The following is a 26,008-nucleotide window of genomic DNA, read 5'->3' as shown; positions in this document are numbered from 1 at the left end:
TAAAATATAAGTGAAAATTGTATTTTCATATGAATAATGTAAAAGAGGGCACGCTGTTGGCGTCCACGTCTCAAGGTTAGACTATATTGTTAGTTCCCGCCGCCTGGCCTATACGCTTTGTTCTTGTTTGGCAAGAAATGAGAGGATCCAATTCTATCAAGTTTTCTGTTCTGAGGGACACTTTGTCTCCTCCGCCGGGATATGTTATTCCAGGGAACTTGAAAAGAAAATTCCAAACCCAGCAGGCGGTATGTAGTGTCAAGGCAGTGCCATATGGGATGACTTGGAGAGTACCTGAGTACGCCAAAACTTTTCACCACAACCTGCTTCCCTCACTCTGTCACCATCAACTGCTTCTTACCAGGAGGTAAATTGAAGGAGATGAAGAAAGGACTGCTGCAACACGATTTATATGCACACATTATTAAACGATGACACTTGACTGATGACTGTGTGCTAAAACCGCTCTCCAAGGAAATTTTAGTTTGTAATCAAAAATCCGAACCATTAAATCTCAAGGTTTGCATTCATCATTGATTCACTCGTTGATAGGCCAATAAGATGTACATTGAGAAGCAGGTATGAGTGAACTCTGCTAGACAGTCATGCAATTTATTTTTATGAACAGAACCCAGCAGGGAAAGCAAGGAGTGGAGCACACTTTTGCACAGGACTCACACTTAACTGCCACTGTATGCCACATGCACCGTGGAAAGAAATAACATTGGTGAGCCTGTTAGACTTTTCTGGGCTTCTGTATTGATTGTCTGCTCCTTATTTATAGCATACAGAGAAATAGAGCAATCAATCATGATACATTTGGGCTACGGTATATTCCGATACAAAAAAATGGGTTATCTTCTGTTTCCTGCATTCCTTTATAGGAAATAAAACCGTTCCTTCTTCTTCCACAACTGACATTTCATGCTTTGATACTTTAGATCTGTGTGAGGCTAATCAAAAACTTTGACTGAGTCACAGTAAAGTTACTTTTTGGACTATGAAAGAGTAGTATTGAGGTTATTCTTGTCATACATATTTTTGCATTTTATGTCCTTACGCATTTAAAAAAAAAATCTCATTGACTTCCTCTATTTCTTAATCATTATTATCATCATTATCCCGATTAACCAAATGCACACTCTCTGTTCATTTGCGAGCAACTGCCTGGTAATCAACTCAGAGTTTTACTTTCCGAGTTGATGAGGACCGCTTTCTGAATGTCCAATTAGTTTTGGTCGCTTGTTCTCATTGGGAAGAGGAGCAGGCTCAGAGTACACTTTTAATCTTCTGAGGGACCAACCTTTGTGGAGCACATCCTTTGGAAGATCCAGCTTCTGAATCGAGACACAGCAACAGTATTTGGACTTTCCGCTTTTTATCAGTTTTTGATGTACTCTGGTGTAACATAAGATCAGTCCTACGCATCAAGCAGTTGCTTGATTATTCTGGCTGTACAGTAATGTTCTACTCTTTATGAAAACTTCACATAATCTAAGCAACATAGATCCTCTCTTTTGCGATGTGGCTCGGTGATCATGCAGACTACTTTCAAATTAACATGGAGCAAGAATTTTTTTTTTTTTATGCATGGGCGTCATTAAATGTTGTTGCGTGCTGCTACAAGAGTCAATCAAGGTGCTCTCACTTACCTGAAAATGAGTAAAATGAAAAATTTGGAGCCCACAAAGAATCAAATTAATACTTGAGTAAACATATGTTGTATTGCGTATAGCTGAGTATAAAGTAGGTGGACAAAAAATGTGATTATAACTAGTTAAAGCATGCCAATAGTCATATTTTAGCCAAAATGACAGTGTATTAATGCAAGCCCTAAACCAAACCTGAAAAGGGTCATACACGTGACTATGTCATAGGCCTGGACCAAATTAGCACATACATACCAAAAACATGAAGTATGTGAGAATATTCAAATGGGATTATGAATGTTTCACTCGTGACATCAATAGCATGGAGGCAGAACTCGTGTTCCAAACAGAAAGCAAATAAATTTGGTTGGACCTGTCGATGCAGCAGCTTGATTGAGAAGCAGACAGACGGCGCTATGACATCTACGACAAACACATCTGCAGGACATAAAGACCCCACAACAAATGCATGCCTCTCACAAACTGAATTGTTGGAAAAGCACACTGAAAGTGGACAGAGCAACAGTCAGCAGCAAGGGCAGCTTAGTCAGCTTGCTGACATTTGCCAAGCACAAAACAGACCGTCCCGAGCCAAGACCTCTACGAAAGGCACAAGCTGTAACATCAGCGAGCTGCAAATGCTTACCTTGGTTTCCGGGCATCCCCGCAGTGAATGAATCCCTTGAGAAAAGTCACCACTATCCCAAGCTGCCAACAGCACAGTCAGGTGGTTTCAGCTCAAGTAATCTGAGCAGTCTGGTGTGAATGAGGGCGAAAGGCGAACGATGAACTCGACCAGGTTGCAAAGGCCATCCGACAGACCTGTAGGAATGATTGGATGTTAGTGCTGCCCAGTCAACCCACTCAGTTTAGGTGCAATGCTCATTAAAATTCTTCACTGGAAGACTATGAATTTGAAAGCACAAACTCACCTAGGGGGGAAGTGAACTTCTCAGTAATCTAACAGGAGAGAAAATGTGAATGTCAATCACATGAAGCAGAACTCACTCTAATAAGGGGAAAGGTGATTTTTATTCATGTCAGCATGTCCTTTCTGACAGCAGACATTTTAACCTGAAAGTTTTGTTCATGGCGGCTGAACTCCTTTAAGGAAAAGGAAGAAGACAACATGCACAAAAGCAGGGCCATGCAAGTGGCACAACTGGAAGGAGTGTACGCCTTGTTGATATTACTTTACTTACCACATCTTCTTTCTGCTGTGACAGCCAAAATGGCTGCTGTCAAGCTACAAGATGGTACATGATTTCCCCATGACCTGCTTATTTACTGCTCAGTATTACCACTAGTGGCAGGAGACCATACTGCAACCGCCTATGGCCATGCAATCAGCAAAACAGCTGTTATACTAACATGCGGACATTTATCAAGTGTTTTGGGAGTAATGTTCCCAACACATGATTCCAACACATTTTTATTGTCAGCACTTGGAAACATTATTTCCTTTAATTGTATATGTCATACAGAATGATTGACTACCTTCTAGTAACTTATTTAGAATGAGGTCCTTTATTATCCCACTTTTTTATTCTTCAAAATGTCGAAAGGAACTGCTGCTTGTGTTACATATATAAAGCATGTTATACAGGTTATGTTATTAAGCTTCCTGGTTGTGTTGTTCCTTCCTTTATATCACTGGTGGACGACAGAATCCCCCTGCTCCGAATTATTTGTACTGCCCCTTTAAGAGAGAACGCGCCCACTAAGCACGTGACAAAACAAGGAAGCAGAGACGGCAGCTTTCAAAGTTAAAATGTAACATTACATTGTTTAAACCAAGTGCAGAGACCTCTCTTTCAAGACATATCACACCAGCGTGCTGTGGTACCTCTTACTTCCTGTAACGCTCGTGTTCGTGCAGCTTTTGTATCAGGCAACATGTTGGCGTCGCTCCTGATTTCTACTTTAACCGTCCTGATTCCACCCGGACATTCGGCGCTTCCTCTCGTTATCAATACTTGGCCTTTCAAGGATGCGACGGCTGCAGGTAAAGTTAGTTAGGCCGGATAGTTTCATCACGTGTTCATACGGAACTGTTTCAGGAGTTTCTTTCAGCGCAGAGTTGCAGTCATGAGGAGCAGTGTTGTCCAAATTTGCTGCTTAGAAACCTTCATAATGCCACCCAACATATTTATAATATCGAAGGCTTGTGCATATATATATATATATATATATATATATATATATATATATATATATATATATATATATATTGTATGTTATATATGTATGATATATAAATGTATATATGTGTATATATATATATACGTATATATACACATATATGTATATATACATATATATACATATCTGTATATGTGTGTATATATATACATATATGTATATGTGTGTATATATATACATATATGTATATGTGTATATATATGTATATGTATATGTGTATATATATATGTATATGTGTATATATATATGTATATGTATATGTGTATATATATGTATATGTATATGTGTATATATATGTATATGTATATATATGTATATATATATGTGTATGTGTATATATGTATATATATATATATATGTATATATATATGTATATATATGTATATGTATATATATGTATATATATATGTATGTATGTATGTATGTGTGTGTATAGATAGATAGATATAAGTTTAAGAAAATTCTGTAAAAACTCTTACATTTGACTATATTGATTGCAGCACTTGCCTGCTATATATATATATATATAAAATGCATATTAAATTTCATTATGAAGATGAAAACAGTCGTTTGGTCACCAGATGAGTTGTTAAATCCCTGCAAAGTAATTAAAATCGTATTCATTTTAGTGTTCTATAAAGATACATAAATAAGATTTTTGCATTCTCATAATGCTGGTTATCGAGCCTCGCAGTCTGAAAATGAATACATTGTTGAAGCCGGTTCAGATGGTTGTGAACGTGACATTTGAAAGAGGATATCATGCGCCATCCTGTTGACAGTCTCATATGATTTGTTGTTATTCCTCCCCTTTGTGTGTTTGTGACACACATCTACGTTGTATTGTGGCGTAACATCTAAGGTCTCGTCGTGTTGCCGAGCAGGAGCTGCAGTTTTATGAATTAATTTAATAGCTGATGGTCATGGCTGTGTGTCATTTTTCTATTAGATGACTCACCATCGCCCAGTGAATGAAGCGATGAAGGACTCTATAATTATCTTGGCAATTATGTTTACTTTTTCCTTTCTCTAGTATTCATGATTCTTTTGTTCAATATTTTTTCCCATTTCATTTCTGATTAAAGTTCTGATTAAATATTCACAGCTGAAACCATTAGGCGATGGGGAGGAAATGAATCAGCAACTATGCTGATCCACTGATTCATTGTTTCAGTCATTCCATACATCAGCCATTCGTGCTTGTTGCTGTCTTATCTCTTAGCTTTTGGACCTTTGGTCGGAAAAAACACACACACAAAATGTAAGGCATCTCCTTGGGTTTTAGTGAATTGGGAAAGGCATTTTTCATTATTTTTCTGTCATTTTATAGTCCAAGAAGACAAGAAGTGAGATTTAAAAACCCTAGCAGGCACCATAACCAATATTTTCAAGATTTGCACCTCACAATATTATAAAGTGCTTTTTTTTCCTCTACTAAAACAGCTTAAACCCACAAATATGTAAGACCATCAGAGTAGGGGACGGTTGATAGGAAATGTTCAGAAACCCACTCGGCTTCTGAACTGCAGGTCTGCCCTAACTTTTTGAGTTCCTACAGGATGATACGTCCCTGCATGTTCACATTGAAACTATTGAAAATATTGTGGACTTATTTGTTAAGTGGACTTCCACCAGCCGCGCAGCTCAACGCGTAAAAAACAAAAAGAAATGATAGAAAGAGAGCTCAAACATCTCAAGCGGCATCGTCACAACCTGCAGGTGTTTAAAGTTACTTTAAAAAATCTCCCCATTTGATAGACGGATAGCCTTTAATTTATCACATGAGCATCGCCCATGTTCCCCGAGGTGGGTGTGAAAAATGAAAAATGCTATCTGTTCAGTGGGTAGATATTTAAAAGTGTAGTCTGTGAGCCCCCATTGATCCGCCCATGCAGATCTCTTTTCCTTTGGGGGCTTACGGAAGAGGCTGAGAATAGCAGGCTAATCTCCTCTTCCATTCGGCTGCATTTTCTGACTGTAAAGGACTGCTTGATACGTCAAAGAAATAAATAAAGAATTATTATATCCTGAGACAAGAGCACTTACCGGAGATGGTACACGGACATAATTTATAGACGGGTGAATCATAAATGATGAGAGGAGGAATGGGTGGTGGCATCCCGCTGAACACAGTGTGATGGTCTGAGAATTTAGTGGCAAGCTGGTGACAGGGCTGCCAGTTGGTATTTTGATCCCCCATGAGCACTTGGGGGATCAGTGACCAAATGCTTCTCAGCCGCTCACGTCCCATTTATTAGCAATCCATCGTGCCGGTCGCCGCATGCATCATCTTTTATATACATTTATTTATACACACAAGTTAGTACATGCTTGTGAACATTCAGCCTATTTATTAGTTGTTGTTGTTGTTAGTTGTTTTCTGCATATTTCAGCTTCAAGCTTTCAGCATTTCAATGTATTTCCTGCAGGAAATGTACTTTGTAGTTTGTAATAACTGCATTAATTTATGTTTTTTTTTAACCTCTGTGTTTTCCTTTAATTAGCGTTGTTGAAGGGAACTTGACAGCCAATACTTTCATTGACAACGACTGCCTCTGTAATTGTCGGGCATTTGATCATAAATCACTTGAAGCATCTGAACCTTTAACTCATCTGTGTTAGATATGTAAAATGGACATGTAGATTCTTTGAATTTCATTATTTTCCTTGCATATTGAACATGCTTTAAACATGATCACTGTCTCCAGGAAAGCACGGCTGAGTATAAATAGGATGAGAAACCCTTGCTTGTCTATAACATGTTACACTCAACTGTATCAGCTCTGATCATTTTACTGTCAGCTGTCAAAACTAAAGCTATAAAACAAAACGTTAAAGAGTTCGGTAAAGAGTCAGAACGGGACGCAAACTTTCTTTCTCAGCGTGGTTGTTCATAACCCGCCATGTCTTTCCTCTCCCGAGAAGAAGCCGAGCGGCAACACTGCTTTGTGCAATACAACAGCGGGGCCGAAGGTCACTGTAAGGTCGCGTGACCGGCGTTTACTTCCTATCCTGGGTGTGATATCCGTCTCAAAGGTTCACTGTGCGCTGACTCTTCCACTGCGCCGTCTCTTCCTCTGCAGCATGGAGCGCCCTGCAGGCCGGCGGCTCCGTGTTGGATGCAGTGGAGAAGGGCTGTGCCCGTTGCGAAACCGACCAATGTGATGGCAGCGTGGGCTACGGAGGGAGCCCAGATGAGTCCGGAGAGACCACGCTGGATGCCATGATCATGAACGGGTAAGCCGCGGTCATAAACCATAGCTTTTAGTTGGAATTAAAAAAAAAATAGGACATGAGATGGTTAGGAATATTTGCCATGCAGCACGAGGACGCGGTTGATCAAAAAGATGGGTAACGTGTGAAAATGTGCATGTGGCTATTTATTGGAACAGCTGTATTGTTTTCTATCCAGCTGCCATTTGTCGGCCACCTGAAAGCAGCTGTGTACAAGTCTTCTGTTTTTGCAATGCTGCTGTTCCCAATTCCATAAAAGGAGAGCCCATAAAATCGATTAAACATAAATGACCTATATCTCATTAAGAAAGACAACTCCAATGATGCACCAGCAGCTGTCAGCATATTGTGTTACTGTCACCGTTTGTGCGGGTGCTATCTATCCGGTTTTTGTTTTGAACATTTACAGCTGTAACTGATTGACCTTTCCAGCCAGCCGCTTTTTAATAAAGCACTAATTAAGATTCTCATTAGGATCTGAAAGCTCGCCAGTTAGTAAATCCTCAACTCCAAACATTTACGCATTCGGAAAGTTTTCACGGGAGGCAAGAATGTCGGCTCGCGAAGGAAGGCAAGCAGTTTGTCATTACCATCAGGAATGTTCCTTCTTCCATTGCCTAGTCATGAATACATTGCGGGAAGGGGATAGTCTCCCACACACTATCCAATAAAGCTGCATAGGAATCACCAGCGGACATGTTGTACACTCTGAGCAGAGGAAACGAAACACACCTGTACAGTTAAATGCAATCCAGCGGAACACCCCTGCAATAAAAATGAGCTCTGTAATAAATTCAAAGTGTAACGTTCAATTTTTGATCTCGTGTCTGGGAGACACTCAACTCTGTGGCAACTTGGAGACTTTAGTTTGTTGTGGTGAATAAATATTAGAAACACCTCGATGATGCAATTCATTTCATCAGCACAACAAGCTGCAGCCTCAGAGGTTTAACAGATGTAGTATTTATCGCCAGGCATTTCTGGAGAATTGCATCACGTCGTAAAGAGGGTTTCTATTTTTTTTTTCTTCTTTATAATTATCCAATTCATAAACATCAGATATCGGGCTGACGTGATGTCGGGCTCGACTCATTGTGCTAATTAGCTCATCTCAAGCACAGCGTGTAAGAGTCGCAGATAATATCTAGAACATTAAATCCTTGCAAACACGAAAAAAAAAAAAATTTGGTTTACACTTAGTGTTTCCAAAATGTATCCTTGAGGTCTTAACAAATGTTATGTGGTTTTCTTCTCCAGCAAACATTGGCAAAAGCGCATTTCTTTATCTAAAAACGGCCCTGTAACGCCTCCCGGAGTCGAACATCTGCGGCTCTGGGGCGGCTGTAGCTCATGGGGAGAGCGCTCGTCCTCAATACCGCCAGGTAGCCGGCTCCATCCCCGGTCTCCCTGTAGTTTCCATGTCAAAGTGTCCTTGAGCAAGAACCGAGGCTGCCCACTGCTCCTTAATTACTAAGGATGGGTTCAAATGCAGAGAATACATTTCCCCCTTGTGGGACTAATCAGGGATTTTAAAATAAATACACTCGTGTGCAGTGACGTCTGTTCTTCTGTGTCCTCTCTGTCACCAGGGACACGATGGAGGCGGGTGCGGTTGCCGACCTGAGGAGAATCAAGAATGCCATTGGAGTAGCGAGAGCTGTGATGGAGCACACTGACCACACACTGCTGGTGGGGGAGTCTGGTATGTGAGCGAGGATCAATACGGGTAAAAAAAAGAAAAAAAGAAATGTGGTGAATGTTGGAAGGGATAATCTTGACATTTAGAAATCCGGTCACATATTTAAACGCGTATGTGTATAAAATGAACTGCCCAACAGAGATCTGACGCATATGTTAATAAGAGACACCTTGATATTTGAATTTGCATAAGTTTTTTGAAGCACTTGAATGAGCTTTGATCCATAGATCACAAACATCAGCAGGTAGCGATGAATGCACGGCCTTCACTTTTTTCTTTTTTTCTTCAGTAAAAGAATAGTCTCATCTCTCAGCAAGTTATTTCAACGAAACTGAAGGCCAGTGGAGAAACACTTCATTCCACTACGATGAGTGACTTGTAAACCAAACAAACTCCTCCATTTTTCCGCAGTGAGATTCAGTTCATTAAATCTGAACTGCAGCATCATTCTGAAGGGAACGGCGAGGTCACCGCTGTTGGGAACAGTGGCGATGTCGGACTTGTCCTCACTCACAAGCTAAAGCCAGGAGCCTAAAATGAGATTAGATGTCCTCCAGCACCTCCTGTGTGTTTGTGACCCATTGTTTTCCTGAAGCCCAGAGTCAGTAACCTGAAAGTATTGCTTCTCTCTTTACAGCGTCTGTGTTTGCTGAACATATGGGCTTCATCGCAGAAGACCTGACTACCAACAAATCTGTGAATATTTTCTCAGAGTGGCTGAAGGGCAACTGCCAACCTAATTATCGAAAGGTGTGTGCACGCGCGTGTGTGTGTGTGTGTTTGTGCGTGTGTATTAGAGTGTGTTTTTCCTCACTTGTATTGGCTACGGGCGTGGTGTTTCTGAAAGATTGATAATAAGAAGTTCATATAAAAAAAATGGAAAAAAAAGTCTGCTTTTGTGGAGGAGGTGGTGCCTTACAGCGCCGGGTTGTTGCAACGCTTGAAAATGAACCTGTTCACTTCCTCAGTAATGCCCCAAAAAGCTCCAGCATCGGATTTCTTTTTTTTAAGAGGCTGTTATTGAGAGAGAGAGAGAGAGAGAGAGAGAGAGAGAGAGAGAGAGAGAGAGAGAGAGAGAGAGAGAGAGAGAGAGAGAGAGAGAGAGAGAGAGAGAGAGAGAGAGAGAGAGAGAGAGAGAGAGAGAGAGAGAGAGAGAGAGAGAGAGAGAGAGAGAGAGAGAGAGAGAGAGAGAGAGAGAGAGAGAGAGAGCTCCAGGGTTGATCAAATTTACACGATTTTTCCCACCTGGGGGGCTGTCCAGTTCAGTGGCCGCTGAGTTAAACGCTTTGTTGGAAGTCATCTCGCCAATGGGTGACACTTCCACCACCCAACTGTTGGCGCCGATGAACCGTTTTATTTAGCGAGCACACTGAAATAACCAAAATGTGTGATGGATTTGGTCAAGAGGTTTGCAAAAACACATGCAGCAGTAATATACTGACCAATAGGACTGAGTTTTGCTCTGCATCCCTTTTTTTTTTTGTCTTGGGGGAGGGATTGGGATTGTTTCCGAGGTCACAGGAGAACAACTGAACCTCTGTTCTTTAAAGCCAAAGAGAATGTTTTCAAGGGTTTTACCTTCACCATCATGAAATGGAATATTTTAGCCTTCATGAATTATGCACAGGCTTGTTCATTAAGCAGACTAGTTGCGCCCAACTTTGGTTTATTAACGGCACGATGGCAGCCTCGCGTAAAGGTAATGCTGACGCAGATACATGCGATATGAAAAGACCTTTGCTTTAGCATTTGGGCTTACCTTTTTATGGCCCCGCGTTTTGTTCACTTAAACTCAAAATTTGACATTTTGGAGCAGACTTCCGCTCGCATGCAACATCAAAGGAGCGGAGTGAACTTCTTCACACCTCCCTGCAGGTCAAGCCGGCGCATCAGTCACTGGTGAGAGCGGAGAAGACACCTTCAGGGAGGGAGACAGGGAAACCTTTTCTCAAATTACACTACCCCCAGGTACACTGGGTTGTCGGTCTCAATAAAACATGACTGCAGCAGGGATTTAAACGAAGGGGTTTTGTTCATTTAATGGTTTCAGTCACTGGGAATGAGATGCTCGAGAGAGTCCAAATGAAGCAAGACTCCCGACTGTTTATTATCAGGTGCCAAACCGCTCGTGAGAATTGCGCTGATAGATTTATTTCCTCACACGACAGCAAATCAAAGCAAATGTCTGCATTTTTATCGCACGCCTCGATTATGAAATTATGCAAACGCCGCTGATGTTTCCTCTCCTGTCAAAAGAATGTGCTTCCAGATCCCTCCTTGTCCTGTGGACCCTACAAGCCGAAGGCGACAGTGAGACAGAACAAGAGGGCACGGCGTGCCAACGCGCGCTCCCACGACACCATAGGTAGGTTTTTATCTGTTGACGCGGAATAGGAAGTGAAGCCAGCTTTCCTCAGGCCTTTTTTAGTAAGTACTTCATTGAACGGAGGCATGGATGAGAGAGCGAAACTGCACAATGTGCCAAAAAACACAGACAGACCGAGTGAAGTACATTAGTAAAGGTTAGCAGGGAACACATTCTGGAGGTCTTACATTTTAGTTTTGGTCTAAAAGGTCATGTTTTTTAAAGGGGGGCATACCAAGCTCATTTCCAGGGACATACTGGTATTGTTGGTTTACTACTGGAGCATGTGCACATGCTTTAATGTATTAAAAAAATACTTTTTCGCATACCGTGTGTCTGAATAGACGCGCGTTCGCCGCGCGTCTGGAACGCGAGTGAAACGCGGCGCTGGTCTGCAAGCCGTGGGCGGTGTATTCTGAAAGAGCGGCATGAGGAGACGAAGCCAAATCTGAACGGCTTGTTGAATCATGTCTTCTATACCAGGCAGCCTACAACAAAAACATAATAATACTGGGCTGTCTTATTTCACAGTTTGTGGCTTGTATGTGAACAAGCAGTGAAAAAAAAAGCAGGTTTTTCAGGATATATACCCAGAATTCTCTCTCTTTTCTTTTTTTTTCATCCTGACCCATTTTAACGTGGTGAGCTCAAACATCGAGGCACCTGGAATTCAATATTATGCTGTCAAAGACTGTATTAGCAGTATAAGCGCTACCTCACACAAGGGCTTTAAATGACTTTCTCTTTAGCTAAAAGGATCTCCTGGGGATGGCTGACATTTCAAAACCTCTTCTTTTGTTTTGTTTTTTTGCACCAGGGATGTTGGCTCTGGATCGAGACGGTCACATGGCTGCTGGTACATCGACCAATGGGCTCACTCACAAAGTTCCAGGGTATGTAGAACAGTGTCCTAATCTACAGAATATCATGTGTTAGCATACTTTTTGTTTCAGTTGAATAACATCAATAAGTGCATGAGAGCCTTTGCTCCGCAAGCAGGAGGGAGAAGCCCTTCTGGAGGCCGGAGTGAGGTCTGTTCAAGGAGTCCTATCAGCCCCAAACGAAGTCTGACACTTGTGTCATTTCATATCATTTTTATTACATATTTGGTCATATTTATGAACATCTAGCATGATCTGAGCATGATTCAGGCAAGAGATGCATGCTTCAAGGGCTAAACAGCAACCTGCAGAGTTGTAAGACTCCTCTTCGTAAAGATAATGACCCAAAGAATCTGGAAAATCACAAGAAAACAAATCATTGACATGTTAGCAATGAGTTTCAGTCCAAAAACTGTGTTGTTCGGATCAAAAATGGAAAAGCTATAACCTTTATGCCTAAACATGGTCTGCTTGTGGCATGCTGGGTACCCAACTGCATACAGTTCTGCTTCATTGAGCTGTTTAATAGAACAATATCTCTTGTAAGTGTTTTAGTTTGGTTGAGAGGGTTCCATAATGCATTGCAATACTAAAACAATAAGATGCCGCATATCCGAGTGTTACGGTGCAGTTAAATGGTGGCCATTTAATATAAATATACATATGTGATACACTTTTTTTTTTGGCGTACGTTTTAAAACGCCCGCTCCCGTCCCTGCCCTGCAGCCGCGTAGGAGACTCTCCCATCGTTGGATCGGGCGCCTACGCAGACAGCTCAGCTGGAGCAGCCGCCGCTACCGGAGACGGAGACCTCATGATGCGCTTTCTGCCCAGGTACACGTCGTTTGTCTCTTCCTCGCTTCCGAATGCACTCGGCAATACCTTCCTGTCATGAATACCCAGCGTTTGCATTTTAAATTTCATGAGAAGAGTTGACTGGAACTCCTCTTTGGCACACTAACCAGGATTTATTGGTACGTTTCTCTCTTTTTCTTTTAATAATAGGAATTTTAGAGTGCTTTTTTTTTATTTTATTTTTCTCGCCAGAAGAACTGTCTTTCAGTGACTATTGGAATCTGTGTCACATGCAGTTTTTCCAAGAGCCAATTTGTGGTGTGAACCTCTTGCTGAAAGTGCAACAACATTATTATAAAGAGTGGAGGTGTGACTACGTTGCCCCAAAACTGTCATATGTACATTGCACAGAAAGAAGTGATATTTTTTTGGGAGACTAAAGCTGCTGTTTGCTTCCGGGCTGTAAGAGTTTGGCAGTCTTCAACGGTTTATTTTTTTGAGATTTATTTATCTGGGATAGTTTGGGGAGTACACACACTGTTTTCTTTAAAGTTGCACGGAGCTTTACATTCATAGTCACACACAACCACACCAGAGGGGCCGCCTATTTCAATCATAGCTTTCTGATTCACTTCCTGGAAGGATTGGGGGTTACGTTTTTTTTCCAAGAAAGACCTCGCTACTGGTGTGGACCGAGTGTTTATCATTCATTCCCCATGCCAAACACATTTTTTGTTGGTATGATTGCAAGCCTTCCCTCGGGACTTCACTGTCAAAATGTACCAGTAACACATCACCGACTGGAGGCCGTGTTAAAATCTGTCGCGACGGTCCAAAAATCCTGAACTTTCCCTTTTAACAAGTGTTATTCATAAATAAGTCTAAATATATCTCTCTCCAGAATGTTACTCCAGCTAATTAGCTTGCCAGATTGGTGTGGAAAATAACACGGAACAGTACTCGCTTGGGAATAAGTTTACTACACATTTAACACTTTGAAATCCAAAACTTTTACAAGGCAATTTTAGGAAATTGCAAAGTTTGACTGCAGATGGAGTTAATGACACGCTTATTGTCTCTGCAGAGCAAGTCTTTTGCATGTCAATTAAAAAAGGAGTGTGGCGACTCTCTGTCTTTTTTTTTCTTTCCAAAAATCGTAGCTTTTCTTGACATCGATTTGTTTGCATCGGATTCATCTCCCACCATAATTGCGTGTCCCATCCCCATCATCATCATCATCATCATCCCCATCATCATCATCATCCTGGTTGGTGGCCCTGACAGCACTTGTTAGCTCGCCTCATGTGTACGGCATGTAATCCTGCCAACAGTTACTTGGCCGTGGAGCTGATGAGGGCCGGGGCAGATCCCTCGGCAGCCTGCAAGACGGCCATTTCCAGAATCAAGAGGCATTACTCCGACTTCTTTGGAGCCATCATCTGCGCGAACACAACAGGCCATTATGGTGAGTGTTAAGGTTCACAGACACGGAGCGTTCGGCCGCTGCCAAAAGGTGTTAAGACACACATGCTCGCTTCTACAGAGATGGAGACAGACAGGTGCGTGAACACATTGATGGGGAAGGCTTTTCTTATTTTTAATTGTGCTTGCTGGTGTAAATCATTTGTAAAACATGTTAAACTTCCATATTTCAGTTCTGGAATAAAAAATAAAAAAAAGAGTGCTGTAAATGTACAGTTCAACAGATATATTATCTGTTGAAAAAATATTTACTAAAGATAGTTTACTGTTTCTTTTTAATTAATCATGAAAATATTACTGACACTGAGTTTATAATATTGGCATCTTGAGGCTTTGAAACAAAGCTTAGTCTAAAATGGTTACAAAAAGTTTCAGTACACAACTTATTTAAATATATTTCTCATACACAATTAATACTTGCCTCTATCATGGCCTTGCTCCAGTGATTTCATCAACAAAATGTTCCAAATTGAAATTAGCAATTTAACACGGACTCTGGACAATGAGCATGAGCGCCTGTTTGCTGATGAAAGGATAAATCAAACGTGATATTTAATTTTGCTTCCACAGATGTTTTCAGAGGTCTGTAATAAACGGGATGTGATAAGACTTATTAGCTCTTGTACGGGCGATCATGATGCCTTTTAATATTATTTTTTAATTTGTCTGGCTGTCAACATGTCTGACCTGCAGTGTTTCTCTCTGCTCTCCTCAGGTGCCGCCTGTAACAAAGTCCCCGGCTTGTCCCAGTTTCACTTCATGGTGTCAAACTCAGAGTCCGAATCCCCAGTCCTGCAATCTGTGGACTGCTTCTGAATGCTGCATGATTGTATGCATCTCTTTTTATATAATCCAATAAATTAACATTCTCCAAACTGTATTTTTTAGGCTTGTTTTAATTCAAACATTAAAAAAAAACAATCAAAATGTCACAGGGCATTTAAATTATTTCAGATTTGACTGTTTTTAATATTTATTCATCATTCTTGTGATAACTTTGAAACATCAAGGGACATGATACAGACATAATGCAGATTGTTGGTTCGATAGATCATACAGTCAATAAACATTCTCCATTCATTACCAGTTCAGTGCAAATCGGTGTATTTCACAATGTTAAATGTGAGTTAAAGAGTTCCTTTCTATCTCCTATCTTTGTCCATGTTCTTCATTTAAATAAATGAACACAGACAATCAGAGTTTCATGCAGCAGTAAAACACTGCTTGCTAAACCACACTAACAACCGGGGAGCATTGAAACCCCCGGTCCCTTCTCTGCCCACTGGAAAAAGTCACACTGTTTACCCTTTTGAAAGCTGCAGATGTAGAAATTCCGGCCGTTGTTGGGTCCCAGTTTCAGAACTGTCCTCATTAAACTGCGTTTCCCATGGTGACAAAAGGGGAAGTGCAAGTCAGCCCACTGCAACAGAGGAAATGAGTTTTTTTATTATTAACTATGTTGTTATCTTTTAGTTCTGCCATTTAAATGTGATGCCAACACATCGCAACGATTGTGTGCGAAGCGGAAACCAAACTACTTTATTCAAAAGTTCTTCATCTTCCCGGCGACGTCGCGCAAATTCACCTCGAAGAAGTTACACTTGGCTTCTCGGGGAAGCGAGCAGGCGTAGAACTGCCGTCCCTTATTCTCGCCGTCCTTGTGGACCGTTCTGAGGGCGGCTGGACGGCGATGGGACGCACAACAAGGGCCGCCGGGCCCGCAGGAGCCGGAGGGGCCGCGGCTTGACGCTTCTGTTTTGCGCACGCTGACGGGAGTGAAGAAAACAGTCCTATTAGTTTTGAGACCGACTGAAAATAAAGCAGCAGTGCACCTGTCACGTCAGGCCTTATTAGTGAACAAACAGTCGTCTGTGACAGTGTGTGCTGATATGCGTGCTGGTGATAATTTGCACTGCATCCTACGATGGCTATTCATCAATCTGAACTTTTTTCTTTTTAACAATGTTGCTTTACAGTTCCACAGTCCGATGCTTTTTTTTTTTTCTTTTTCTTTTTCCATCCCACTTATCTCCCTGAGGTTGCAAAAAAAAAAACGAAAAAAAAAAAAAACTTCTCTTATTATAAACTTATTCATGAAAAGCCAAGCGAGAGATTCACTCACCCGGAGTTGGGGGCTCCATTTTGAGCATTGTTACTGGGAAAGGGGCTGTGATCAATTCTCATTTTCTTGGATGGGTGACTGTAGGAGGCCAGCGATTCCCCGTTGGAGACCTCGGCACTTTGCCTCCGCGAGCCACCAGAGGCATAATTGGGGCTTGTTGTCCCTTGGCAGACGCTGTATTTATATAAACCTCGCTCTGCCGCCAAGGAATTCAAATGACTGCCGGCCGAGGAGAGCGGGGAGTTTACGGGCTCTGGCTTCTTGCTCATGTCGGAGAAAACAAGGGTGGAAGTCCCGAACGCAGACCTCCAGTTGACTTTGAGCTCCTCCTGTGGCTTCTTGAAGGCAGTGCACGGGTATTTGATCAAGCCAGCGGCGAAGGGTGATGCCTCAGTGTTAATGTCATCTTTGTGGACTGTGGAGATGGAGCCAGAGAGAGAAACTCATTTCACGTTCAGCAGCTGCAGCTTATTCTGATGCACTGGCTGCTCCCATAAAATGCAGGTTGTTGTCGGCTTTAAGTGGTTATCTCGCTATAAAATTTACCAGTAAGCAGCAGACTGCCGCGCCGTGTCGTCAAATTAAGTGTCACACAATCTGTTGTGTTGAAAAGGTGCTTATGCAAAATTTGGTGAAATGATCCCTCGCCATTATAAAAAATAAGTAGGCGATGTTTTCAGTAATGGTGAACTACGGTGCTTGACATCAGAGTCATCAACACAGAACTGGGGTTAAGTGTTACTCTCCCCCGTCCCTCAACAACCATCAGCGTGCCCTTGAGCAAGGCACTTAACCCTCAGCTGTTTTAATGAAGCAGCTCGGTGGTCAACAGGAGAACATGTACTATACATGTCTAAATATTTGAGTTAACTCTCTCTGTGAGCATCTAGCTACAAAAGGTTGAGACACCCTGTCTTAGTGGGTTTGTTGCGGCTTTTTTTTTGTGTAGTTAAAAGACCCTTTAGGGCAAAGTAATCCAAACTAATTTCATAAATGCCGCCATGTGCCTGTCCAAAGTGCGCGTTGTCTGTGTCGTCTGAACCAAACTGCAGGAGTCAAAGTGCAACGCCGACATGTTGGCGATGAGCTCAGCGCGACACAATCAGCATCGGGCCAACTTGTGGTCTTGAGTGATTCTCCTGCAGCTGCACAATCAGCTATCATTAAAGAAAATCAAAAATGTGGCTTTATGATCCTAAAAAAAACTAAACAAACACAAAGTAAACCATTCAGCTGTGCACCAGAGAGACAGCAGGGACGCTTCCTTCAAAACACTGCTTTGCTGTAGTCAGAGAAAAATGGCCAACTGACAGACACGCTCATTGCGCCACAATATACTGCACACACACACACATTTACACACTACTCAGTTTCACTTGAACAGCTTGTATTGGTGTCTGGTGCCTTGCTCAGAAGTACTTACGCGTCAATGGCACACAGTATCATTCATGGGTCATTCAGCGAAACAGAAAAACTACAGCGACTATCATTTTATCTCTCGCTAACAAGGACCTTCTGCCACCCCATTAAACCCAGCGACTGTACAAACAGAGCCTTTTCACTCACCCTCGGGCCTTGGAGTGAGGCAGGCGTCGCAGGCTCTCGCTCCTGGCGGGTTGATGAGCGTGCAGAGTTGACAGGCCCAGTCCTCTTCCTCCCTCTTCGCCACGTTGTCATTGGTCCTCTCATTGTAGGCCCAGCTAATCAAACTGTTCCTCACTGGGAGCTTACTGGATCAAAGAAGAAACACAGTAAAAAAAACAACAACAACATGGAAACCAGACACACACACTTGCACCCATCAATGAGGGTGGACACAATGTTTTTGCCCACTCTTATTTCTATCAGCGATGGTCAGCTAAACATTAGAAACACCGAACAGTATGACAACTTAATTACCCTGCAGCCACAAAATACTGTCTCCAAAAATGACCATGCAGCTGAATCAACAACAAAAGCAGAAAACATGATGACCTTGATGAAAGGAGGGTGTCTAGGGGAGGTGTGTATTACACTGCATTGGCTTTTAACTAGGTGTACCTAATAAACTGGCAACTGAGTGTATGTTCATTTCACGAGTCTTCTATTCTGGGAAATGTGACATCAATTATTTACACTGTGTGCCTATGTAAACATACATTTCCTGGATTACTTTTAGTCCAGGCATTACTCCAAAGCAGCTGCATAATGAGCAAAACAAAAGTACACATTTCGACAACATGTATTGTCGTAAGACTATAGGAAACGCAGGCAGAGAGAGGAGGCAACTTTAACTTGACAAACATTTGCAGTTCAAGCAGAGGATGAAGATATGCGACGAGACAAACGGGCTTCACGTAATTGCTCCGAGCATACATGTTGGTGCTCTGACACGAAGCTCGACTATGTTTGACAAGAAGGCAAATCTGCAATGCCAACAGTCACGGAGGAGGAAAGTAACAGCGGCTTTGGGGAAACTTTCCTCACAGATTGCTTTATCAGCTGTGTAATGCGTTGTAAGGGCTTTAGGCTCTAACCCCTCGCAAAGCTTTGCTCAAATACAACCCAGGAGGTGTTGAGCCTGTGCCCTGTCTGGCAAACACAGCCGTATATGCGCATTAATTTCCCCCCCATAACACTTCCCACTCCCTGCCAAGCCCATCTGCCTGCAAAGATGGCCTCGCTAAATTTGAGCGTATTATCTAAAAGGCTTTAGAACTTTCTGCAAAGACTAGGTTCAAAATAAATAAATAAATAAAGAACGACACCATGTCGCTTCTTGGTATTGAATCAAAAACCCCTACAAAACATATTGGGTACAATCGAATGCGAAAGGTGTTATCCTTTATTGGATAAAGATTAAGCATCATCTAGATCAGTGGCTCTCAAATGAGGTATTAGTCCAAGTACCCCCTGGGGTACCTGAAGGCACCCCAGGGGGTACTTGAGATTTAAAAAATATATATTTTAAATGAGCATAAATTAAAAAATCCTTTAAAAAAAAAAAAAGTAATTTAATCAATATTCAAGAATATAAGTTTAAGTTATTAAACTGAATTGTACATATTCTATATTAAATCAAACACTACAGTGCATTACATTGTTTTTTCAACCAAAGACGCTTTGAGCCGCTTAGAAGGTACATCACTAAAAAAAGGTTAAGAACCACCGGCATGGATCATTCACCACACAAAAAAAAAAGAAATACACAAAATAATGTCAGCCAAACAACAATCATATTAAAAGGGATCGTCTTGTTGTCAAACCCCGATGAAGCAAACATCCTGACAGGAATGCACGGCCATATTCAGCCAGAGTGCCAAGTGTCTGTGTGCATTTTGTACCTGACGTGGACCCCGCTGGGATCTCCCTTCTGACAGCTCCCGCAGAAGTAAGTCATCCTGCCATTGTCTCCGAGACGACAGAGCGTGATGACGTGAGAGCACTGGCCGCACCGGGGACGCTTGTAGACTTTGTAATGTTTGGAGAGAGGGGAGCCAGATTTGCGACACTGATGGAGATGAGGAAGGCAGATGAGAGTGAATAAAAAAAAGATGAGGAGCAAAAGAAGAAGAAGAAAAAAAACACATTCACCTTCCCGTACTTATCTATTATGCATAGAAGGAATATTTGTTTTATCTCTTCTCTAGGCGGTGGGGCTTTAGCTTCTTCTCTCCTGCCTCCGCAATGCAGGATTTTAAGTTAATCTGCTACTGCGAGTCAGTCTAAATGACGTGTCAGCTAAATACCTGCAAGTAAACGTGCCAGCCCCGTTTTAGATACACATGTTTTTGCCGTCGATGGAGAGACTTTCTAACCTTGTAGAAGAGAAGCGTGAAATCGCGCGTCATCTTCACCACGTGGCGGATCTGCTCGTCTGTCAGCTGTTGGACCTGAAGAATGAAGCGGCGCGGTGAGCTTTGGTGAGCGGGAGCAAACCTCATTTGTATAGCTCTTCATTTCAAGACAGAGTTGAAAGGCGCTTCACAGTCAGCAAATCAATAATACAAGCCTATGAACAATGAAAAAAAAAGCACCAGACACGAACGAGAACTGGATTTAAAATGATGCAACGGAGGAAAATGAAAGTCAATGCATTTCCAAGACTTAAAGCCCAGGCAGGAAGAACCTGACTCACACTACGTGTCGCTTTTTGCTTCTTTTTTTTAGGACATCTAGGGGCTTGATGAAGGGAGGGGGAGCTCGTAGAGATTCACAGCTCCGAGAAGAAGAGGCCAAAAGTCCTAGATTTATGTTTGGTCCAGCATGTTTATTATATAAACCCCATCTCATACTTTGTAAAGGTGAGCGGAGCCAAACCAAACCCCTGGTGATAGTTACGTAATAGCAGTATTCATGCCGCAAAGTGTCTCGTAAAAGATGATGGAGAGGTCACACACACACAAAAAAAAGAAATCACACTTTTCTTCTATGGTTCGCTTAATAAACATATGTCCAAAGAGAATTGTGAAGCATTGGATCTTTCATATTTCACGTGATATAACTTCCAGAACATGACTAATAAACATTCATGTAATGTTTTTATCACAATGCATTAAGAGAACGAGAGTTAAAAAAACAACCATTTTAAGTCTGGGTGTTCATTCGTGAAGAAGAGAAGAAAAACAGGCATATCTGTGTCGCAATGCGCTTGTTTGTCTTATTCCCTGTTTCACCCTCCTCGGTCAATCATACAAGAGCTTAAACTTTTTATTCTTTCTGCGAGAGTTGTCTTGCATTTTTATGCTTTTGTGTGTGTGTGTGTATATATGTTCCTCTGCTGAACACAATCCATCATCTTTTCCATACCTTCACGGCTGGATGGAGGCCCGAGTCAAACAGGGCTTCGTTTTTAATGATGTTGCCGACTCCTGGCATGACGGCCTGGTCTAGGAGAACGTCGCACAGCATCCTGCAGCTCTGGCTCCTCACTGCCTCCACAGAGCGGGAGAAGCTGAACTCGGAGGAGCACACATCAAGACTCTCCAAGGCCCTCACCCTTTGCTCACAGTCCTCTGTCAACCTGCAAGCACGACGGCGTTACAACACTGGAGGCATTTAGAAAAGATAAAAATAAAAATAAAACACGTACGGCTGCCGCGGTTGAACGCGTGCCACGAGGTCAACCGGTGCATTTCTCGAAGGTTAGGTTTTCAAAAAAATATCCTTCCACATATTCCGCTGTTTGTTATGAGGTAGGACGGCGTAGGTTAAACTTTCGAGCGGCAGGAAAATGAATGTCTTCACACCGGGACCTGACAGTGAATCAACAGGACAAATGTCGATGTGTTTCATGCAACAACAGCCGCCGTCTTCAGACACAGCCTTAATGTAGGACATGCCCACTGAATGAGACTCACACTCCAAGGTGAACCTCTGTCACCTCAATCTATCTCGGCTGCGCCCGTGTCCCCGTTACCTTATTTCCACAGTGCTGTCAAAGAAGCACACGGTGTCGTTAGTCAGGTGTATTTGCAGCACCGGTGCGGAGCCGGTTCTATCCTTCCTCTCAGCAGGGTTTATACGCATTGATCCATTCATCCCAAAATGGACTCTGAAGGCAAAAAAAAAAACAACAACAGAGAAGCAAGTCTCAATTTGCATGGAAGACTTGGTAACAAAACGACGGAGAGTTGGCCCCGGTGGTCGGAGACATCCGGTGTGACAGAAACGTCACAGCTGTGAAAAGCCACGAAATATGCGGAAGTGTTCTCCCGCAAAAGCAGTAACACTTCAACCTGCTCGCTCGCTTCAATGCAGCTGTGCATCCTCCAGAGACGAGTGGTTGATTATAATTTGATGATTGAAATAAGTATAGGCTCACTGAATACATTTTTGCAATTAGAGCTGGGTTATATGAAGACGTACAGAGGATATCCTGTGAGAAAAAGTGTATCAGCTGTTCAAGATTATACAATATTGGTTTTACAGTTAAATTACCCCTGTGATACTTCTGCCTGCATACATACTCTGTTGCTGAAATTCCTCATCAGGTCACATAGACTGAGTGTGTAACAGAATTTGGATGAAACCCAACACCCCAGGAAGCATCGACTGAGCTCGAAGGGAGGGGAGACTGTCACTGCTTTCCAAAAAGCACAGTTTGTATTGTTAGTACATGCTGCAGCTGCCCTCACACAATATGAACTGCTGCATGCAATATGCATTCAATGAGGAGATATGCCACTGTACTTTGACCCTGTTGCTTGTATACCTGCTGTGCAGAGAATTGTGGGTTCTTGCTTGCACACCGCAAAAGGCGACCAGATGCGGGAGGACATCCTGGTATTTTTGGCACACTGGATTTGTGATTTGTATTGGGACACACTTAATCTCTTTCTGGCATAGTAAATATATGGTAATACGGGTATTGGAACGCGCAGCAAACAGGCTCATTCGAGATGAGCCAGGTCTGCGCAGATCTGATCACCAGCCATCGCCGCACAATGCATGCCGGCTAGATCTGTGTCCGACTTGATCCAGACTTGCTCTGACGCCATGCACACATGGGCAACAATAACCTCTACATGTCGAGGCCACTGCAGTTTTAATGGCAGTTACAGAGTAATTGTAATGGCAGTGTCTCTCATCCGACTGTGACACCCGGGGCATGATGGGAAACGCCTGGCTGCCGCCTGATCAAACCCGACATGTCTTAAATCCAATTTGTTGGGGGTGTGATTTAACGTATGATTGTAGGTTATTAGACTTATGTTGCGCAATGGCGGTCTAATCTGTTCTTGATATACAATAAATGTTGTTTATATAACACTTCAATCAAATCAAGTGGTACATACAAAAGTAAATCATGTGTATCCATCATATAGATAGAAAGATAGATAGATAGATATATCTCAGGGCCTGCTAAGCCTTCTCTGCTGGCCTAAACAGAATCAAAGTTATAGCTATTTTATTTATTTTTCCCCACAAATACACTAATTATAATAATAATTTAACTAATAATTATGTCTCCCTATTAGCTTATTTCCTCATTGCACAGCTTCCTCTGTTGCCTGCTGTGCGGCCGCTGAAGAACTGTAAAGAGCGTCCGATCACATTTCACCTGTTTCTCTGGTGGATTAGCGGCTTAAACTACATGGAGAGGCCTCCTAGCCGCCTCCTGAAGAAAAACTAACAGTAGGACTCAAGATTGTGGTTTTAATATTTCTGATACAGCAGGAGACGCACGTAGCTGCACACAGAAAAACAGTGTTAGACTGACAGGTCTAATGGAGGCATCCTGCCACACACAAGCTTAGTGTGCGGGCTGTTTGCAGATGACATATTTTTTGTTTGTTGTTAATCAGTGTTAGATTATTAAAAAACAATTTTTATTTTATTTTGAAAAATGCAAATTTAGAGTCCACAGATTTGGTCTTTTTTTGTTTATTCTGTTGGCGGAAGTAGCTGAGCATAAGCATCTTTACAATTTTTTTTCTCATAGTTGAAAACCAGTTTGTGCACATGTTTAGCATTTAGCAGGTACATACAGTCAGCTGTCCTTGACATCTTCATCTCATTCAACCAGACTTCAGTGCACTTGAACTGAAGGAAAAAAAGAAGAAGAAAAAAACTGAACTGGAAAACATCAAAAGCACTTTTGCGCTTTGTATAAAGTGAATCATTTGCTGGTCTTTAACATCTTCAAGGTAAGCAACAGACTGAACATGGATAAAAAGGAGTGGCTTGTCCCTAACAGGGACCCTTACTTCTGAGCAGATTGTTTATGTTGTTCCCTGATAAAACACAAATGTGTCTTCTGGTACCTGTTCATAAAAAAAATAAAATAAAAAAAATATTGACATACTGTTGTTAACTTGCTGTTGCTCCAGAGTGCCTGTTATATTGTCCTGATAACATTACTAGAGTGCAATTCGATAGTTTTTCATTCATTAATGAATTTGGCGCATAATGCGATTAATTGTAGAAAAATCATGCGATTATTTTTCAACTTCGCCATATATACACATAGATACAATTTAAAATACATTGTATTCTGTCTGTAGATATATTTCTATTGTGGATTCTTTACTGTTTTTATTACTATTTTACTGTTTATTTACAGTTACATTTATAACTTGTTTTTTATTTTACTGTGTCTCTTGTGTGCACTTTACCTGTCTGTTGCAATATTTCCCTACAACTAATAAAGGAATATATATATATATATATATATATATATATATATATATATATATATATATATACATACATATAGATATATGTATATATATATATATAATATATATATATATAAATATATATATATATATATATATATGTATATATATATATACATATATATATATATATATATATATATATATATCTATATATATAAATATATATAGATATATATAGATATATAGACACACACACGCGCGCGCGCATTTCAATAAATCAGAATGTGGCCTACAAACTACAGACAGCCTACAGATTATTCTAGTCGGATGTAACTAACAATGTGACTTCCTGTTTAATCTCTGAAGGCTGCCGGAAGTTGTCCCACTTGACTGCAGCGTTTTGGCTCCGCCCCCTGCAGCTACGACTCATCTCGAACCAGCCTAATCTTTTTTTTTTTCTGGCAAACTAAAAAAGTATGGTATTATAGGTACTGGAATACTCACATAGTACACGAAAAAAAGTACAGGTCCTCTACATTACCTCAACGCTCTCGGACCAAAGTACATGAAGAGCTCCTTGCCCAGAGTTTCCACTCCGGTGTACGGACAACCAACTAAAGCGTGGAAGGCATGTCCCGCAGGGTTGTTTTTCTGTGAGGAGACATGAGATGGATGTAGTCCAGCAGCACGTTAACGAGAGCTGGATAATTGTGTCATAACAAAACTTACAGTGGATGTTACCAGACTGCCTCTGGTTTCCTTCAGCTTCTGTCCTTTCTGGACTTTAGAGCGGATTTTCTCTCCATTCAACGTGCAGCCCGGACCTTCAACCATCTTGCAGTTCAGACTTTAAATTGCATTAAACGGTAAAACTGTCCTGCACCAGGTGGATGAATAGAAACTAAAGTCTGTTGACGTCCCGATTCCCCGCCACGGAATTCAACTTTGCGCATGCGTTGTTCCGTTTGTATCCGGAAGTAGGCGTTACACGACGCTCAGAGTGCAGGCGGTTCATTGACCTAAAACAAACCTCAACAACTCTTAACATGATGTCACTGGTAGTTACATTGACACAGCACGGACAGGAATCATTACATTTCAATCTATTAAAAAAAAATACACATACATTCACGCACACACTTATATACACTTATATACACTGGGCTGTGTTACATGTCGGGGTGGGAGTACTTGTACTGGCTGTCCACTTGAGGGCGCTGGTGTACCATTCTTGGGACTAAAGCCCACATGAAGACATGCTCTATGCTATAACCTGTAATTAATAGATAGATAGAATAGATAGATAGATATGACACACATGAAGATACTTATATTGTGAATATGCATTCAAATATATTGACTTTTTCTGCATGTTTTGATACATAATGGCATGATAGAGGCATTGATCCATACACAGAGTCATAGCTCATAATGTTGAAATATATAGAGCAAGTAATGTACCAATTAAATACACCAT

General features: G+C 41.6%; 2 protein-coding genes across 3 annotated transcripts; one reads left to right on the top strand and one right to left on the bottom strand.

Moving 5' to 3' along the window:
- The first annotated feature begins 3,389 nt into the window (after nt 1–3,389).
- On the top strand, nt 3,390–15,182 carry aga (aspartylglucosaminidase). The gene is made up of 9 exons (XM_068595617.1): nt 3,390–3,654; nt 6,935–7,088; nt 8,675–8,787; nt 9,422–9,534; nt 11,041–11,149; nt 11,967–12,042; nt 12,757–12,864; nt 14,157–14,290; nt 15,023–15,182. Exons 1-9 carry the CDS (start codon nt 3,546–3,548, stop codon nt 15,121–15,123), a joined length of 1,017 nt encoding a protein of 338 aa, XP_068451718.1. The 5' UTR covers nt 3,390–3,545; the 3' UTR covers nt 15,124–15,182.
- On the bottom strand, nt 15,142–25,455 carry neil3 (nei-like DNA glycosylase 3). 2 transcript variants are annotated; one of them, XM_068595604.1, is made up of 12 exons: nt 25,261–25,281; nt 25,073–25,182; nt 24,118–24,174; nt 23,899–23,953; nt 21,828–21,962; nt 21,218–21,431; nt 20,227–20,301; nt 19,753–19,919; nt 17,996–18,159; nt 16,430–16,844; nt 15,893–16,073; nt 15,142–15,727 (listed from the first exon to the last, which is right to left on the bottom strand). In XM_068595604.1, exons 5-12 carry the CDS (start codon nt 21,947–21,949, stop codon nt 15,545–15,547), a joined length of 1,521 nt encoding a protein of 506 aa, XP_068451705.1. In that variant the 5' UTR covers nt 21,950–21,962; nt 23,899–23,953; nt 24,118–24,174; nt 25,073–25,182; nt 25,261–25,281; the 3' UTR covers nt 15,142–15,544. The 2 variants fall into 2 exon arrangements, with proteins under 2 accessions (XP_068451705.1, XP_068451697.1); XM_068595596.1 differs by lacking the exons at nt 23,899–23,953; nt 24,118–24,174 and having other exon boundaries at nt 25,261–25,455.
- Between the last annotated feature and the right edge of the window lie 553 nt (nt 25,456–26,008).

This window comes from Clinocottus analis, unplaced genomic scaffold (genome assembly GCF_023055335.1).
Source record: "Clinocottus analis isolate CAN_PGR_092001 unplaced genomic scaffold, fCliAna1.0.p SCAF_10, whole genome shotgun sequence".
NCBI classification, from domain to species: Eukaryota; Metazoa; Chordata; class Actinopteri; order Perciformes; family Cottidae; genus Clinocottus; species Clinocottus analis.
Note: the sequence above shows the minus strand (reverse complement) of the source record. Positions and strands in the feature narration are given on the sequence as shown.